This window comes from Carassius auratus, chromosome 27 (genome assembly GCF_003368295.1).
Source record: "Carassius auratus strain Wakin chromosome 27, ASM336829v1, whole genome shotgun sequence".
In the NCBI taxonomy this organism is placed as follows: domain Eukaryota; kingdom Metazoa; phylum Chordata; class Actinopteri; order Cypriniformes; family Cyprinidae; genus Carassius; species Carassius auratus.
This window is the reverse complement of record NC_039269.1, coordinates 10791412-10809013: the sequence shown is the minus strand read 5'-3', so window position 1 is coordinate 10809013 and position 17602 is coordinate 10791412. Positions and strand designations below refer to the sequence as shown.

Sequence of the window (17602 nt, the reverse complement as noted above, 5' to 3'; positions counted from 1 at the left end):
GATATATATATATATATATATATATATATATATATATATATATATATATATATATAGATATATATATATATATATATATATATTGTTTCAACTTGAATTTCTTATGTATACTGTAATTCATTGTGTTAGTGTTTTATCTTTTTATTTTGTATTTTTTTATTATTATTATTTGTTAGGTTAATGGCAGAAAATTGTTTCTACACCTATTTTATTCAGTGTACATATTCAAAATCTTTTGGTTAGAAAGGGAAAATGTTTTTTACTCAGACTTCTCTTCTGGATTGTAAAAATCATCAAAAAAGCCCTCAGCGGCTCTGAGCATCTGCACCACCGCATTTAGAAGCAGTATGTCAGTTTGAGGGTCTATTTCCAGTTCTTGGTAGTAGTTTTTCACTGGGACCACAGCAGACAGAGACACTCCAAGCTGAATACTAATCTCTTGCATCTGTCACAAAATAATTCACCAAGACAATATGTAAAACCAACAGAACATTACAGAATACTTATTACAAACTAATATACATAAATTCATACCATTTTGTTAATATAGTGGCTCTGGTAGACATTTTTCAGGTCTTCTGCCACTAAGGGGCAGGCCTCATCCACCTTAGTCAGCAGAACCAGCTGAGGAATACCTGAAGTACAAAACAACACCTTACATGCTATCACATCCCAGAGACCACTATTCTATGGATGATGTACCCCTAGTGATTAAAGATGCAAGTTGTGCTCTTGAGCGTGGGATTTAAAGGGACAGTCCACAACAAAATCCTGTTGTTATTTACTTACTCTTATGCCATTCCAAACCTGTATTAATTTCTTTCAAATCCTAAGCACAAAATAAGATATTAAGAAAATGTTGAGCACCAAATTGTTTATATGGTGTTTGTTCCACAGAACACAAGAAAGTCATACAGATTTGGAATAACGTGTGGGTAAGTGAATGAGGAAAGAATTTACATTTTTGGGTGAACTATCTCTTTAAACTCAGGTTGGTGGAATGTACAGTAGATTGAATTTCCATAATTTACATGATATTATTCCCTCATGTCACTTGAAATTAATTAAAATCTGTTCAAAATTGTTACACACCTAGCTGGTTGGCTTTCTTTCGAAAAGCCACAAACTTTTCAATCGTTTTGTCAGAGAGGAGCTTGACTTTGCTGATGTCAATCACATACACCACACAGTGAATCCTGTCCTTCAACCCAGGTGATTTATGGAAATGAGGGGAGTCAGGCTGTATAGGCGTCACTGGGTTAAACTGAGAAAAATGATCATATAAAATATCTTTAAAACATTTAAAGCAACAGAAAAAAAAATTAATAAAAACACTGATAATTGATCATCCAGACCTAACTATTAAAGGGGTCATATGATGTTGCTAAAAAACATTATTTTGTGTATTTGGTGTAATGAAAATGTTTATGCAGTTTAAGGTTTAAAAAAACACATTATTTTCCATATACCGTACATTATTTGTTTCTCTTTACAAAGCTCATCAGTCTGAAAAGCAAGGTGTAAGCTGATTGGCCAGCTATCCAGTGCCTTGTGATTGGCTGAATGCCTCAAGTGTGTGATGGAAATGTTATGTCCCTTGCTATACTGTGATGTATGTCTCGGTCAGAACATGTTGAAGATTTTTATTAATAATATTTTTATTAATCAAGTATAATCAGTGTGAATTTATATTTTCTAGCGATGAGAGGATACAACCACAGTTTTTAAGTAAACTCACTCTAAAAAGATAAACGCACAGACGCCAATACACACAACGTCCATTTCTCTTTCACTCTCTCTCTCTCTCTCTCTCTCTCTCTCTTTCTCTCTCTCTCGAATAGGCAATATTTGAGAAAATGGTTTAGCGATTTCTAATTATTGGGGGGATTAGCCTCAATCAATGTCTACGGCAGTTATCGCCCTGATCAGACATATGCTGTGGCACTATCATGCAGTCTGTAATGAATGACGTTAGCAAATATTAGCAATTAGCAAAAATTTATTTGAGTAACATGACCATTAAAATAAAACAAATGAAATTTATGCCAAAAAAAGCTTATATTTATGTGTCTTTTTGTTCGCTGTAGCAGCCATGTTGCCGAGATAATTCATACCCCTTCGTTAGAAGTGGGCCCGAAAAATCTTCGTTTGAAGGGCTATCTTGCCCTTCCCCTTACCCCTACCCCTCCAACCAAAAGAGAATCGAGACAGGGGAAAGGGGAAGGGCTAAGGGGTAGAATTGGAATTGGGCCAAAATATTTTCACTTTCACAATGAAACAGCTTCTCCACAACATGGCCGCGGCAGCAACAGAGAGAATCAAAGTTAAGTCTTCTTTCTTTGCCTGAACATTTGGACAGCATTATGTAAATCTTCCCACATGTTGGTGTACACATGTGGGCACATGTTTAAATGAGGAGTTTAAGAAGGGCATGGACGAGTCTAAACTTTTATTAAGAATATCTCTTTGGATTTGAGACTTTAGTCTTTGCAACTTTAGAGTCTCTTATCTATTCATGAACAGCTTGTAACACTCAGAAGAAAAAAGAAAACTTAAAATCGCATCATATGACCCATTTAAGTTAACACTGTACCTAAAGTTCTCACCTGATACTTGTCTTTGATGTGACCCTTCAAAATTGTGGCAAAATCATCTACATCCAGACCGGTGTTCACACCATCCTCCAGACCCATTGTGTCACACAGAGAGAAGGGAACATGGCTGACACTGCTGCTTGGCTTTATGTAGTAGGTACGAAACTACATGGCACAAATATTTACCAATTATTTTCAATACACGCTTACATAATTCTAAACTTTTTTTATAAATAGTCTACAATACCGTAACTAGCATTTGTCACACAATATTTTGAGAAGAGAAGTTTAAATAATCATGTGTACCTGAGTAGTCAAACTGGTGCCAGCAGTGCCAGTGTTGGCCTGCATGCTCACGTAACCCTTGAACACAGAGTTGATGGAGTTGAAGAAGCTTGATTTCCCAGCACCAATAGGACCCACCAGTAGAATCCGAGCCTGTTTGACTGAGCTAACAGAAGGCTTCCAGCCAGAGATGTAGCTCAATAGAGCCTGTCTCCTCCTAAAACATTATTGTCATTGTCAGATTGCTTAAGCAACACAGAGGGAAACAGTAATCTAAAATTAGGTAACCGCTTAAATAAATAACTAAAATATTTTATTGAAGACATTGTATATGGTTTGCTTTACTCAGAGTTCCACTGCACATTTCTCCATGGCTTCTCCATGAGTCCTCCACAGTCTGGTGAGAATCCAAAAAAAATGATTCACACAACCATCACTGAAAGCTATTTCTCTCTCAGCAAATATGTGAAAAATAGCACAAAATAATACAAACCTTCCACTCTGTACACCTCACATTCTGTCAGCTGTAAGTTATTCCCATGCATCTTCAGTGGATCAAATCTGTATGTTCCTGGATTACTGTAGACGGTGGGTGAGTTACTGTAAAGAAACACTAAAGATTGGAAGTTTGGACCATTGTCAGTGAAAGAAAACTGAGGATTTCCACTGAACACACGCAGAGGATCTTCCTTAATTTCTTTGTCATTAAAGCTAAAGAGAAAAGCTTTATCATCCACAACATTTTGTGTGGTCTGTGCATAACTTTTGCTAGTGAAAGCTCCAAAAACATATCCAGAATTATTGTAAGCTACTATAACCGTTGGCCCCTGAGTATTACACTTTTGGTGAAATGTAGTGACATTGTATCCATGCACACTGGCTTTGAACAGCAGGCTGAGGTTGGCATGGTTGAATAATGAGCAGAGCTTCTTCTTCTGCCATTTATTCAAGCTGGATGTCACTGTGCTCATAATGATCTGAAAAACATTTAGTCATTACATTTTAAAGCATGCTGTAATAATGAATAGAAAGTAAAGGTCTTTGTAAAAGTTTTGAATATTTACTTCCTCCACTCAAATAGACTCGAAAGGAAACAAGTAATTTAAAATCACATTATATTATGTAAAATAAATTTATAATATTTTAAATTTAAATCAGCTCACCCTGGAACAAGAGTTCAATTTGTCTGCTTTCTTTCACACGGTACCTAGAAAAAGCATACAGTACTTTCTTTTTTACAAAAACACAACTTACTTTGTGTCACACGTCAGCTGAAGTATGTAAAGGAAAGAACAAGTTCTGGCAGGTACAGAAAATCTTGTTCACCTATTATTTAACCATTTATTTGACAGATTTTTCCTATCAGTTAACTAACTAAAGTTTTGAGCATAAATACTAAGAAAAACCATAAATATCACTATTAAAGCAGATACTTGAATATGACGACTGTAGCTTTAAGAGGAGGTGCTTGCTGAAGACATGTTCTGTTAGAAGATGAATAAAGCTTTTCTTCAGTAACAGTTCGTCCTGGAGATGAACTAAAACAACACCCTGAAAATTATTCTTTTCCTTTTTGGCATTGTTCTGTTGTTTTGCATGTAAGGATCTCATTTCAACCCTGTTTTTTTACTACTCATTTGCAAAGTTTCTCATAAGTCTAAACTTGTAGATCAAGATCCTCGATTTACTGGAAAACTAAATGAAAGGAAAATCAGTGTGAATCTGGAGATCTCCTCTGCTCAAGTGACAGACTCTGATGCCCAAGGTGACAGGAAAACACTACACACCCTACAAAAACCTGATTAACTTGAAGTGAGATGTTGCCAAAAACAAAAGTGTTTGATTATCATATGTTAGTTATAGATTCTGATGTTACATTCAAATTCGTATTTAACAACACATTTTTTGTCTGGCTAGTATTTATGTGCCTTTACAGTATGTACTGTATGCACTGGTTAAGTGAGTTGTAATTATTAAATAAGACCATTTATATGAACATTTATGGTTTATCAAACTATATTCCCAGATGTGCCATCATGTTTAAAAATATAGCAATAAATAAAGTAAAAAAATGATAATATTTTGCAGATTAACAAATGTTTTATTCTGGTTAGACTGTGGATCTTGTCAATGGAGAATACATTTTATACCACCACTGGAGGGTGCTGTTTACATTAAAACATTTCAATCATTTTACCTTTTAATAAGGAAAGACAGAAAAGGTGATCTAAATAGACCACACCCACACTGCAACTTGCACAATGATATACTACAATCATACATTCATTCCATAAATCAAGTTAGTAAACCTTCTAAACATGGAGAGATGCTTTTTACTGATTCTCATAACAACACCAGGTACAGCATGTTTAATCTGAGCAGACTCAAAATACATAATACATTGAAATGTTTTGTCCATGCATTTTTTTACGGTACTTTATTACAGTAACGACACATTTGTAGAAGAAACAGATTTTATTATTGGAATTTTGATTTAGAAATGTAAAAAGCCAGCTGACCTGTTCTCTTCACTTGCAGGTGTTTTGACTGACAGCATTCAACCAACAGACAAGGAAACTCAAATTTACAGAAAAGAAGAAGAGCATGTAACGCTGAGCTGCACGTACGATACAGGAGGCAGTTATGTCTATCTCTACTGGTATAGACAGTTTCCTAATAAAGAACCAGAATTTTTACTGTGGAAAGGTGCTCGATCAGGGAGCAGTTCTGAATATATACCAGACCGTCGGTTTCAGTCAACTACATCTCAGTCATCCACTGAACTCAATATAAACAGTGTAACTCTGTCAGATTCAGCTCTCTATTACTGTGCTCTAAGAGTTGGAGCCCAGTGATACAAAATGCCTGAGAGGCTTTACAAAAACTCACATGTAGTTTTTACTTTTAAAATAAATGAATATCAAAAAAATAAACCACAATCATATCTTGTGTGAACCACAATAATTCTTTCACAAACACAATATTAACACCTGCTTGAGGTAAAGAAAATGTGTGTTTAGGGGGGAAATGATACAGTAAGAGGATAATTCATTGGTTTTGTCATGCCTTAATAAACTTTCTGTCAAAAGAACCTCTGATAATATATTCTTGCATGGAACAACTCCCAGTCAGTGATATTTTACACTGACTAAAAGTAACTTCTGTACTTGACAAGGAATGAATGAATAGTTGAACAACAGTTTTTGCTGAATACAGCATTGTTCAAAATGACGCTCTGCTTGCATGTTTTTCTTTTTTGTCCTGTGTGTGTATTTCAGATTGAATATAATAAATCGTTATTATAATTTTCTAACTAACAACTAAAGTGTTATGATGTTTCAATGCATTTTACATTACTTTGCATGAATTTGATTCTTGCAGGTGGCACTTTTGCAAATGTCATTACTACAGTCCAAAATGAGATGTTTCGTATCAGATCATTGAAACAGCTGGATTTGAAAGCCAAAACATTAGTAAGTTTCTTACAAACAGTATCAAGTTGCAAAATGTGACAATAGTCACAACAGTACAGTCCTGTAAACCAAATATTTGTGCTTGCATAGATTTGCATTTGAAATATAAGTGCAACTGTTTTCCTGGGGAGAATTATCCTTACAGTCCTTTATAAGTATATTAAAGAGTCTCTTATGGAGTGTCATAAGTTTTATATCTTGATCAACTACAACAATTCTTGACTTGTGAGTTCACATTGACTCCACTCTATACTGCTGCTCATTCAATGTTTTTCAGTACTACTTTAATTACAGTTTTCAGGGGAGGAGTTTGTTTGAGACATCTTTTGTGTGACGAGGGAAGAACAGAAAGTTTAGTTGAACAACACTTTATGCTGAACAAAAACACCATCATCAATATGTTGCTCTGTTTAACTGCTTTGATTTGTTCTCTAATGTGTAAGTATTACATTTATTTGTCTTTTTTATTATGTTGTGTAGTTGAGATTATTACGTTTATGTTAGTTCATTTTTATGTACGTTATATTTCCATTAATTCTGACTCTTGATTTTGAAGGTGGCTGTTTTGCGAATGTCATCACACCAGTCCAGACTGAGGTTTAAAAGAAAGAGGGAGAAAATGTTACTCTGTCCTGTAACTACTCCTCAGCATCCACACTGCAGTGGTATCGCCAGTATCCCGGATCAGCTCCTGAATTTCTTTTGATAATATTACATTCTACAGGAAGAGTTACACAAAAGTCAGAAATTGTGGTTCGAGATCCACGATTCTTTGGGAAAGTGAATGAAGAGAAAACCCATGTGATTCTAGAGATCTCCTCCACTAAACTGACAGATTCTGCTCTGTACTACTGCGCCCTGACGCCCACAGTGACAGGAAACACAACAACACTGTACAAAAACCCTCATACTGTAGTTGAATGTAGCAAACATTGCACATCTCCATAAAATATTAGAGAAAAAAAAATCTTCTACATGTTTGAAATACATGTTTTTCAATCAGTCATTAATAAATAATAACATTTTATCTTAATCACTGACAAGACTGAATCATAAGAACACTATTCAAATGCATAATTTATCAAGTACTGAAGATTTTAGAAAAAGTTAACCTGAAAGATGTATGGCTTTCATGTACAGAAGTACAATACTTTCATGACATTTCATCGCCACCTGCTGGAGGCATTAGGAACAGAACATTTATTGAAATCATTGATCCTTTTAGGACCTACAAGTCTCAATGCAGACGTCATTCAGACGTTGTGTGACAAGCTGTCAAGAGCAATTGTACTTCCTGTTTGTGAATCCACCTCGTGATGTTTAAAGATCAACCTCTCAAGAAACTCCACACATTGAGACTTTTCTGATGTAATCATGGAACGACTCCACATTCTCAGTCAACAAATGGAAAAATATCTACTGCTGTTCTTTCTTACAGCATCAGGTACAATCCACAATTATAATACATTTTTATGATTATTCAGATCTTTAAATATATACATATCTTAATAGTGAAATTGTATCTTTTTAACATTCAACATTAACTTTCAGGTGTAATCTGTCAAGACTGGATTCGACCAAGTGACCAGCGGACCAGCATTACCAGTACAGAAGGAGACTCTGTAACCCTGGACTGTTCATATGACACAAGCAGCAACAATGTTTTCCTTTATTGGTACAGAGAGTTTTCCAACACGCAGCCTCAATATATACTGCTTAAAGGTGGACGATCAGAGACATATGAGAACATACCAGAACCTGAACGATTTACATCAACTACATTACAGAAATCCACCTCACTGACCATTAAGAGTGTAACGCTGTCAGATTCGGCTCTCTATTACTGTGCTCTAAGAGTAGCAGCCCAGTGATACAAAGTCTCTGACAGGCTTTACAAAAACTTACTCAGAAAACTGTCTTTGAACAGTGAGTTATCAAATGAATAACAAACCACATTTGTGTCTTTATAAACCCCATAGTCAAATTGCAGGATATGGTAACACCTGCAGCAAATAATTAGACAGCTGCATGTAGCTGCAGTAAATGAGAGCTGATGTAAATATGGTAATTTTAGTGATTAAATGATTAATAAGCTTTATATATTATCAACACAGCTCTTCAGCACGAATCATTAACTGGAGATTAATATTTAGTAACTTACATTTTAGACACAACTCCAATAGTTCCAAAACTAAGCCACAAAAGAATCACTGTATCTCCCAGAAACACACAGTTAGGGGGGTTTGTGTTTTTGAATGAATTATTAAGTAAAAAAAAAAAAAAAAAAAGATCAGAGACACATTTTCAAAGCAAAAGTCCTTGCTGTGATTACGCAGCTTCAAAAACATCCACTTTTCTGATCATTAGCGATCTAAAACAGCTTCCTGCTAATGTACGCTAGAAGAACAATGTGACAAAATGTATTTTTTAGGCTGTACAAAAACTCTTGTTCAAATCTGTTGTCTTTCACACCACAAAATACTTCCATCCCTACAATAAATAATATTCTGAGCAGCAGGAGATGTGGTTACACCTTGCAAATGAAGAATACAAACCAATGTGAAAATCCATTCTGAGGAAACAGGTGGAGCTTCCAGAGGAGACTTCAGTTTGTCACTTGTCATGTTATGTTATTTTACTCTGCCTAAAGTCTCACTATGATGCTGTACATAGTTATTTGGATCTTAACTCTTGCAGGTGGCTATTTTTTTCCATATTACTTTAAATCTGTTACTTATTTTTATCTCATTATACATTTAAATATATTTCTCTTGTTGTTGTTTTTTTAAGATGTAACTCGCGCAGAAACCATTACCCCTGAACACTCAGAAGTGCGTGCAAATGAGACTGAGAACATAACACTCTCCTGTAGTTATTCCTCGGCATACAGTCTCCTTTGGTATCGACAGCATCATACATCAGCTCCTCAGTTCCTCATGCTCATCCTACAAAATTCTGGAAAAGTAATACAGACCTCAGACGACCGCCTATCTGGAAAACTGAACGTGGACAAAAATCGTGTGGATTTGGAAATCCCCTTTTCCACAGTTAAAGAGTCTGCAGTGTATTTCTGTGCACTGCAGACCACGGTGACAGGAAATCAAATGTTACTGTACGAAAACCTTACAGCTTGAGATCACATGTGTTTTTCATGCTCAATATTCACTCTGAGTTAAGGGGAGGAGCTTCAAGCAGCTGTAAAGATCTCAAGTGCCATCATAGATGTGCCAGTTCATCGTGATGCTGCTCACCACAGTTATCCTGCTCTGTGCTGTTGGAAGTGAGTATAATTTAATATTAAATAAAAGTTAAGGATATTTTTATTATTGGGTTTGTCTTAAAAGAATAATGTACATTTAATATTTAAATATAATTACACTGTAAACTTTATACAAAACAAAAGTTGTTATAGTTCAGATTCTACTGTATATCTAATTCTGTTTATCATAATTGTTTAGGTGGAAGGTCTGAGAGTCCTATTACATCAGACCAAACTGAGGTTGTTGACGAGGAGGGTGCCAATTTAACTTTATCCTGTAGCTACTCAGCTGCAATTAGTTTGCATTGGTACCGTAAATATCCCAAATCAGCTCCTGAATATATTTTATTAATTCTGCAAACCTCTGGACGGGTCCAGAAAGCAGCGAAACTGGATTCTCAGTTTTCAGCGAGACTGAATGAAAAGAAAAACCGTGTGGAGCTGATCGTCTCCTCTGTCAAAGTGACAGATTCTGCTCTGTACTACTGTGCTCTGGAGACCACAGTGACAGGAAACCTATCCACACTGTACAAAAACATACATATACACAGTTATTTAAAAAAAATACTCATATAGTCCTCATTCAAAAAGTTAAGATATTGTAACAGCTAAACAGTGTAACAGCCCTAATACTGTACATAAGAAAAATATGTCCTTATGAAAAAAGTAAATTATCGTGGTCTATCTTTTGAGTAATCTGCCATCTAGTGGTCCTTTAGGCTCAGTACATTGGCTGAATTATTTGTGAAATACATGTCTTTTGTGGCTTTATGATATCAAATCAAGCAGTGAAAATTATCTACTTAAGTTATCTACTCAAATGTAGTGATTTTTTAAAGACAGGGAACATAAGTATATGAGTTTCTTTCTGTCTATTATTTTTGCATGTATATTTATTTCCATTTATCACTTTGGTTGAAGCCAACCAAATATTATTTATACAATAATAGTAATAATATAGTTGTGATATGCACAAAAGACAAGAGCAAATGAATACATTCCTGTCAAATTAATGTTAAATGCAAACCAGTTCATTAAAGATGAACACTATGAATATATCAAAGTTGATCAAAGAACTTAATAACTTAATAAAATGCCAGTAGATTATGACATGACATGGCAGTCTGATTGACAGTCGACAAAAATTCAGAAAGTTTGACAGCGATACAGCATGTCAACATGTGTTTCTCCTGGGTTTGAGTCCGTGGAGCTCTACTCCAGCGGTTACGTGTCAGCAGATGCTCAGCTGATGTTGAGTGACTCTCCACAGACAGCTGGAGGAAAAAAAAACAACAAGAAGCTTCTCCTGCAGCAGCCGCTATGAAGAATGGCCCAGCAGGCTAGGAATAAAATTAGAATCTAATGGAAATAGTAATAAAATATTAATGATTTCTAAATATTACTTTAGAAAACATTACTTGTCAAAAGTACAAGATCACCACAACAAATATTAAGAAATCATATTAAAATGCTGTATTTTGATCATTTGATCATTATTCCTGTGATCATAGAGAGCTGTTAAGCATGTTGCACTTTCTTGTGGCAGGGGCAACAAAGTGACCGCAGATCTACTTGTTTTTGAGCCAATGACACAACGAGATCAAGTGGATTCCCAAGCAGGTCCACCTAGCCTTGGTTGTAAGTTAATGACTGATCCTCTTCCATCCCACCTCGATGCTGGCTTAACATTAGTCCCAGGTCTAACCTATGTCAAGCTGAAACTTGATCCGGGCAATTCAGAGCCAAAACCATGGATCTCAGATCTATGCCGCAATCCAGCAGATATCCAGCCAGCTCTTATAAATTGATCCATGTCCATCTGGTGTCTGACAGTTAACTCAGATCCGGCTGATCCTGAGCCATCATGTAACTCAGTTACATCTGTACCAAGCCTAACTAACATGGAACCAGTAGGGTCTCAGTAGAATTATCTTGTATTCTCACACAAAGATCATTACTTCTAGATAAAAAAATCATTACAGTGAAACAGAAACCAAATTATAAAAATATATTTTTTATTAAACAAATAAAACATTTACATTTCATTAAAACATACATTAAAACAATTAAAAGCATTGGTTGTGTGTCCTTTTCGAGTCACCCTCGCCATTGGTCAGTTTTTCACGGGCAAGTTCACTAGTTTACTGTAAATGGATTCACAGTAGTGAAGAAATACATGAATGACCATATATTTTCCCATGATTTCTGTCATGTCTATGTTTTAATCTTCTTTCCAAGCTTTCTTTTTGGCCCTGACACTGATATCTTTCAGGTTCAAGTTCAGGAGATGATCATAAGCATGAGAACGATCCTGCATTTTTACATTATACCAGCAGGGAGCACCCAGAGTTTTGACCTACAATGAAAGGATACACAACCCTGACAGTTCAGAGGTTATATAGTCAATCTTTCAGCTCTTTGTAGCAAACTGCTTTTGGTCCATCATGAGAACTAGGCTGAGGGATGTGCTTTTTGTTGTATTCTTTCTAGGTACGGCACTTTCTAGTTATTTATTTCTGTTGTTTGAGAATGTGATGTGAGAGGCAGTGTGAGTTAAGAATGTTTTGTGCTCTCCACAGAATGCAGAGGACAACACACTTTACGTCAGTCATCAAGCTCTTCTTCAGCTTACACAGGAGAGACCGTGACACTGAAGTGTGAATATAATACGACAGACACAATACCTGCTCTGCTGTGGTACAGGCAAACAAAGAATTTATATCCAGAATATATCTTAGTAAGACATAATTTTGGAAATGGAAGTAATTCCAAAGACTTCCCCAACAAAAGATTTCAGTCCCAGCTGGATTCTGTTTCAAGAAGAATTTCACTGACTATCCAGAACCTTCATCTGTCTGACTCTTCATTGTACTTCTGTGCTTTGAGGCCCACTGTGAAAACAGGATACTGAGTGTTTAAACAAAAACCTGAACTTCACAGCCCTCGTAATAGTTAATAGTTTGATGCCATTCTCATTGTTTGTATGTGATAAAAGTAACACAGTTTAATGCTGATAAATAAAGCAACAACAACAACATGAATTAAAAAAATTAGTCAGTCGCTACTTACATCTAAAACATTTGTATATAATTTCTATAAAACATATTTATATACATATTATGAAGCGCCAAATAGGAAAGTATTATATAAAATCTGAATATATAAATTTAAATAGTAAATTTGTAAAAGAAAATTTGAATATATTTTTATAAATCAGATGCAAATTGTAGTCTAAATATATAGAAGCACATATTTCTCAATCACAATACATAAATGTAAATGTATAGACTTATTCATTATTTTAAAGATTTACTTCTATATATTCATGATTTACATAATATATATTAAGACTTTTATTTTTATATTCTGATTTATAAATATGTATTCTGATTAAATTCCAAATATTCAGATTTAAAATAATATATTCTGATTTGCATTTATACATTTATAATTATAAAAAATATATATATTCTGTTAAAATCATGTTTTACTGTATACAAAGCACTTTAAACTATATACAAAGATACACATACAGTACATACATTGGCTTTTTAAGTCAGTAAGCAATATTTATTTACTTATTTAGTTTATACTATTGGAGATCACAAGAACATTGGTTTATGCATTTGTATCAGCCCCTCGAAGTCTACAGCATCTGGTGACACCTGCCAGAGACATCACTGCACTGTGATTGGGTGTTAAAAACCCTAGCTTCAGTTGTTTGTATGTAGGCTGTAGTGGTAGCTCTGCAAAGCTCACGAGGAATTCATCATTCTAAACAATGGCTTTCTTTTTGCTACTAGTTTTAATTGCATTCATTGGTAAGTTTTCAGTTCTACAGATACATTTCCTTTCTTTGCAGATTAGCAGTGCATATTTGATGAAACTTTAGTTGCTTTGAAAAGTTACTTTCCTCAACTGAATCAACACTTAACTGACTCGAGCTGAATAATGACAATCTTCTTCTGTAGAGTTGCTTACAGTAGTAATTTGATAATTGATTAATTTGAGAAAACTGTTATTTTCCTGTTTATTTCTGATAAGCTGCTTTGAAACAATATGTATTGTATCAGAGCTATACAAATAAATGTGGTTTGATTTGACTCTCATTAAAATGCTAATTCAACATTCTTCTCAGGTGCGAGTATACAAGACAGCATTACCCCAACATCTCCTGTAGTCATTGCAAAGGTCAATGAAAAAGTGACGATCTCTTGTACATACAAGTACACTGTGTCTATGAATAATCTGCAGTGGTATCGACATTACCTCGATTCTAGCCCGGAATTTCTTGTTCTAATCATGGAGTCAGGACAAAATCAGACGGCTAAACCTCCTCATCCTCGGCTGAAAGCTTCAGTTAATAAAGATGACAAGACGGTGAATCTGGAAATCTTTCCTGCAGATGTGAAGGACTCAGCAGCGTATTACTGCGCACTGCAGCCCACAGTGGCAGGAAACACATGAACACCATACAAAAACCCACTCAGAGCTAAACGGAGAACAGAATGGTTTAGAGCAACCTGTCAGACCAGAGAGTGTGCACAGATGCCACAAGGGGGCAGCACGTTTTATGATGCTTAACATCAGGAGCATGTGTACAAAGTTGACATGTGACAAGTAAAAGGATGTGACTTTAAAAGATTGTGAACAGTATACACAGCCGATCAGTAAATTCAGGATGAAGAGATCAGTAGTACTAATTATATTACTAATAGCTGCATCAGGTATTTAATGTCAATTTTGTATGAATTTCTAGAAATATCAATGTATTATTTCAAAACTTAAATTTAATTTATCTTTTTTTTTTTTACATATCACTTTTTACTTCCTTTTCAGTTTCTCTTGGTGATCGAATGGAACCAAATCAAGTTGTTATTATTCAAGATGAAGCCAGTCGTGTGACACTGAGCTGTTCATATGAAACAAGCAGTGAAGACATCGATCTTTACTGGTACAGACAGTATCCTAACAGTGAGCCACAGTATATACTGTGGAAAGGTGCACGATCAAGAGATGACAGGAGTCATATACCAGATGCTCGTTTTGAATCTTCAACATCCAGAACATCCACTGAACTGATTATTAAATCAGCCACTCTGAAAGATTCAGCTCTCTATTACTGCGCTCTGTGGAAATACACAGTGATACAAAGTTTCTGAGAAGCTTTACAAAAACACACCTACTTTGAACTCAGAAACATCAAAGTTTAGCCAAACCAAAATGTATTATCTGCCATAACCATTTACTGTATGTGGGAACACCTGCAACTGATACAGTAGGCAAAACCAAGAGATTAATAGAATTTAATAAAGCAGTGGTACTGTGAATACAAAAGTGTTGAAATGCAGAACATGTACATATATTGCATTGTCATAAATATTAAATATCCATGTAAAACCCATGTCATTTCTCAGAAAGTTACAGCAAATCCAAACCCTTAGAGAAATTGTTAAAACCACAATTAAACAAATTCGAAAATGTATAGTCTGTGACTGAGTTGAATCACTATGTGTCTAGATGTATTCTGTTTTGCTGGTGAATTTGGGTCTGATTCTGCTGTATAATAAAATTAAATATCTAGCTTGAATTTATTTTGTTAACTTGTTTGCTCTCTAAATCATTTAGAAGCTTTTTTTTTTTTTTTTGACTGGACCCACACCTCTAGACCTAACACATGTGAGTTTGGGGTCAGTAGGAGGGGCTTTAGTGTTTTGACACCATCTAGGCCATCCTGAGGATGTGGTTTTGAAATAGATTAACTACAAGCAGAGCTGTCAGTCAAAGCATCGGCCTGAACAATGCTGCTCTGTTTACTTAGCCTTCTATCTACATTTGGTGAGTATCTCAATTTCTGTTTGATTGTATTACTTTTAACCTTAAACACAAACGTTTCAGATTTGTCTTCATTAGAACATTACAAAACAATGCTCCTGAGGTCAGGTTCACCAAGGTCAACCAAAATACAACATCGTAATAAACCTACACTAACAAATACTCATTTTTCTCGTTCAGCTGGCTGCTGTGGAGATGTCATCACTCCTGTCCAAACGGAGGTCCATGGGAAGAGTGGGGATCAGATAACACTGTCTTGCAACTACTCCCCAGCCCTTTCTTTGTATTGGTATCGTCAGTATCCAAGATCAAGACCAGACTTTATTCTTCTGATTCTACAAAACAACAGGGAGTCTGAAACCATGGAGCCTGGAATGTCCGTGAAATTAAATGAAAAGAAAACCTCTGTGGATCTGGATATCTCCTCTGTGAAAGTAACAGACTCGGCAGTTTACTTCTGTGCAATGAAGCCCACAGTGTGAGGAAACATGGCAGCGCCGTACAAAAACCTAAATCTGTCTTAACAAAGCCCATTTAAGTACTGAAAAATATACTAATACCATAGAAACACTGCATCACTGCACTGCATATGATTCACATCTATTCAGAATCACAGTAATTATACTGTTCAGGAAAATATTATTAAAATTATTATTATTATTATTTTAAAATCTATTTATTATTTAATTATCACCAATCAAAGTAAATGAATTGAAAAGTTAAGAATCATTACAGAAGAGCTAAATTATATTCTTAAAACTAATGTTTTACTGTTTATTTCTCTCTATGTGAAAAGGGTAAGTACTGTTAATGTAAAAGGGTAAATACATTTGACAATGAAATTAATATAAATAAGCAGAGATTTCAGCAACCTAATGGCTTTTTTTTAACTATGTCCTTTCATGCTTACATGTTTCAAAAAAATGTCACATTTTCATATAATTCACATCATATGAATGCATAAGAAGTCACCATCTTGGAAAATTGCTAAGTTTTCCTGCAAGATCAGGCTGGAGATTTTATTCTTAATCCATCAATTTCAGACAGACCAGCAAACATTTTAAAATGTTTGACACATGCAAATAATATATCCTCACTGCAGAATTAAGTCACCAGTGACTTCATTTTCAGGGCATAGCTCTTTGGAACTAGCCTAAATAAATGTATTTTTTGCAAGTGCATTTATTTTTTAATTTTATTTTTTAACATTGTTCTTCCCTAATTCTTGTTTGTTTACAGAAAATATATTGCAATATATTGCACTTCTCTGGATTACATTGGCTACTGTTTGAATATTTTCAGTGCTTAGTCACTAAAAGGTTTACTCTCATGCCATGTCGTTTCAAAGCCATATTGACCATCATCAACTCATGTCATATATAAGAACCACAACAGTAAAATCATGGGTGTCAATGTTTTTTTTGTTTTCTCACACAGTGGGTACAGGAATGTAGGTGGTGCGCTAAGATTAGTTTGACCTGGCTTATTTTCTAATATGGAATCACGCTGTCACTCTGTCAGAGCATCAACCAACATGTGCCTTCCTGTCTTTCTCATTTTGGTTCTTCATACCAGAGTTTTGATTCATTTCTCAAAATTAATGTCTTCAAATAATGAAGAGATTGTGATACCTTTTATTTTACAGTCTGGTTTTAACGATTTTTCTTGTTTATATAAATTATTTATTTTTGATTCAAACACTGTGGGTAACATCCTGACAAACATTGCATGACTCACAAAAACAAGTTTTAGAAGGTAAAAAATGTAACACTGACGTGTAACTACAGTGGAGCACCTGATGATCTCCACAGGTACCGTCAATATCCCAGATCTACACCAAAGTTCCTCCTTTACCACTATGAAAGCAGGCTGATGAGTCACAACATATTGTACCACAGCGCTTAACACCAAGAATTAATATAAACACAAAAAATCTCTTCTGCTGAAGCTGTGTACTACTGCGCTCTGAGGAAACACAAGAACACTGTACGAAAACATGAAGCAGAGAGAAATGTATTATACATCACAACTTTACTTATATACACATTAACCACTGTGCTGAATCAGTTAAGATTATTTGTATTTTATTTGTATTTTTGTTGCTGCTGTGCTAACTTCATTGTACAAATAAAAGTAAAAAGTTGTTAAGATGCATC

At 35.0% G+C, this 17602-nt stretch overlaps 1 protein-coding gene and 5 gene segments (V, D, J or C); 5 read left to right on the top strand and 1 right to left on the bottom strand.

Annotated features, from left to right (window-relative positions):
- Positions 1-259: 259 nt before the first annotated feature.
- Positions 260-3858, bottom strand: LOC113046384 (interferon-induced protein 44-like). Its single transcript, XM_026207250.1, has 7 exons — positions 3373-3858; positions 3225-3276; positions 2901-3096; positions 2607-2759; positions 1093-1264; positions 535-635; positions 260-445 (listed from the first exon to the last, which is right to left on the bottom strand). Exons 1-7 carry the CDS (start codon positions 3848-3850, stop codon positions 260-262), a joined length of 1338 nt encoding a protein of 445 aa, XP_026063035.1. The 5' UTR covers positions 3851-3858.
- A 3807-nt stretch (positions 3859-7665) lies between these two features.
- LOC113046382 (T cell receptor alpha variable 26-1-like) lies at positions 7666-8251 on the top strand. The segment is given in 2 exon segments: positions 7666-7796; positions 7904-8251. Coding segments are annotated over 2 exon segments (390 nt in total).
- A 734-nt stretch (positions 8252-8985) lies between these two features.
- LOC113046383 (T cell receptor alpha variable 30-like) lies at positions 8986-9587 on the top strand. The segment is given in 2 exon segments: positions 8986-9049; positions 9143-9587. Coding segments are annotated over 2 exon segments (384 nt in total).
- On the top strand, positions 9454-10808 carry LOC113046381 (T cell receptor alpha variable 30-like). The segment is given in 2 exon segments: positions 9454-9632; positions 9811-10808. Coding segments are annotated over 2 exon segments (435 nt in total).
- A 2471-nt stretch (positions 10809-13279) lies between these two features.
- LOC113046380 (T cell receptor alpha variable 14/delta variable 4-like) lies at positions 13280-14256 on the top strand. The segment is given in 2 exon segments: positions 13280-13432; positions 13750-14256. Coding segments are annotated over 2 exon segments (369 nt in total).
- Positions 14257-15391: 1135 nt separating this feature from the next.
- On the top strand, positions 15392-16034 carry LOC113046379 (T-cell receptor alpha chain V region RL-5-like). The segment is given in 2 exon segments: positions 15392-15449; positions 15627-16034. Coding segments are annotated over 2 exon segments (339 nt in total).
- The last annotated feature ends 1568 nt before the right edge of the window (positions 16035-17602 follow it).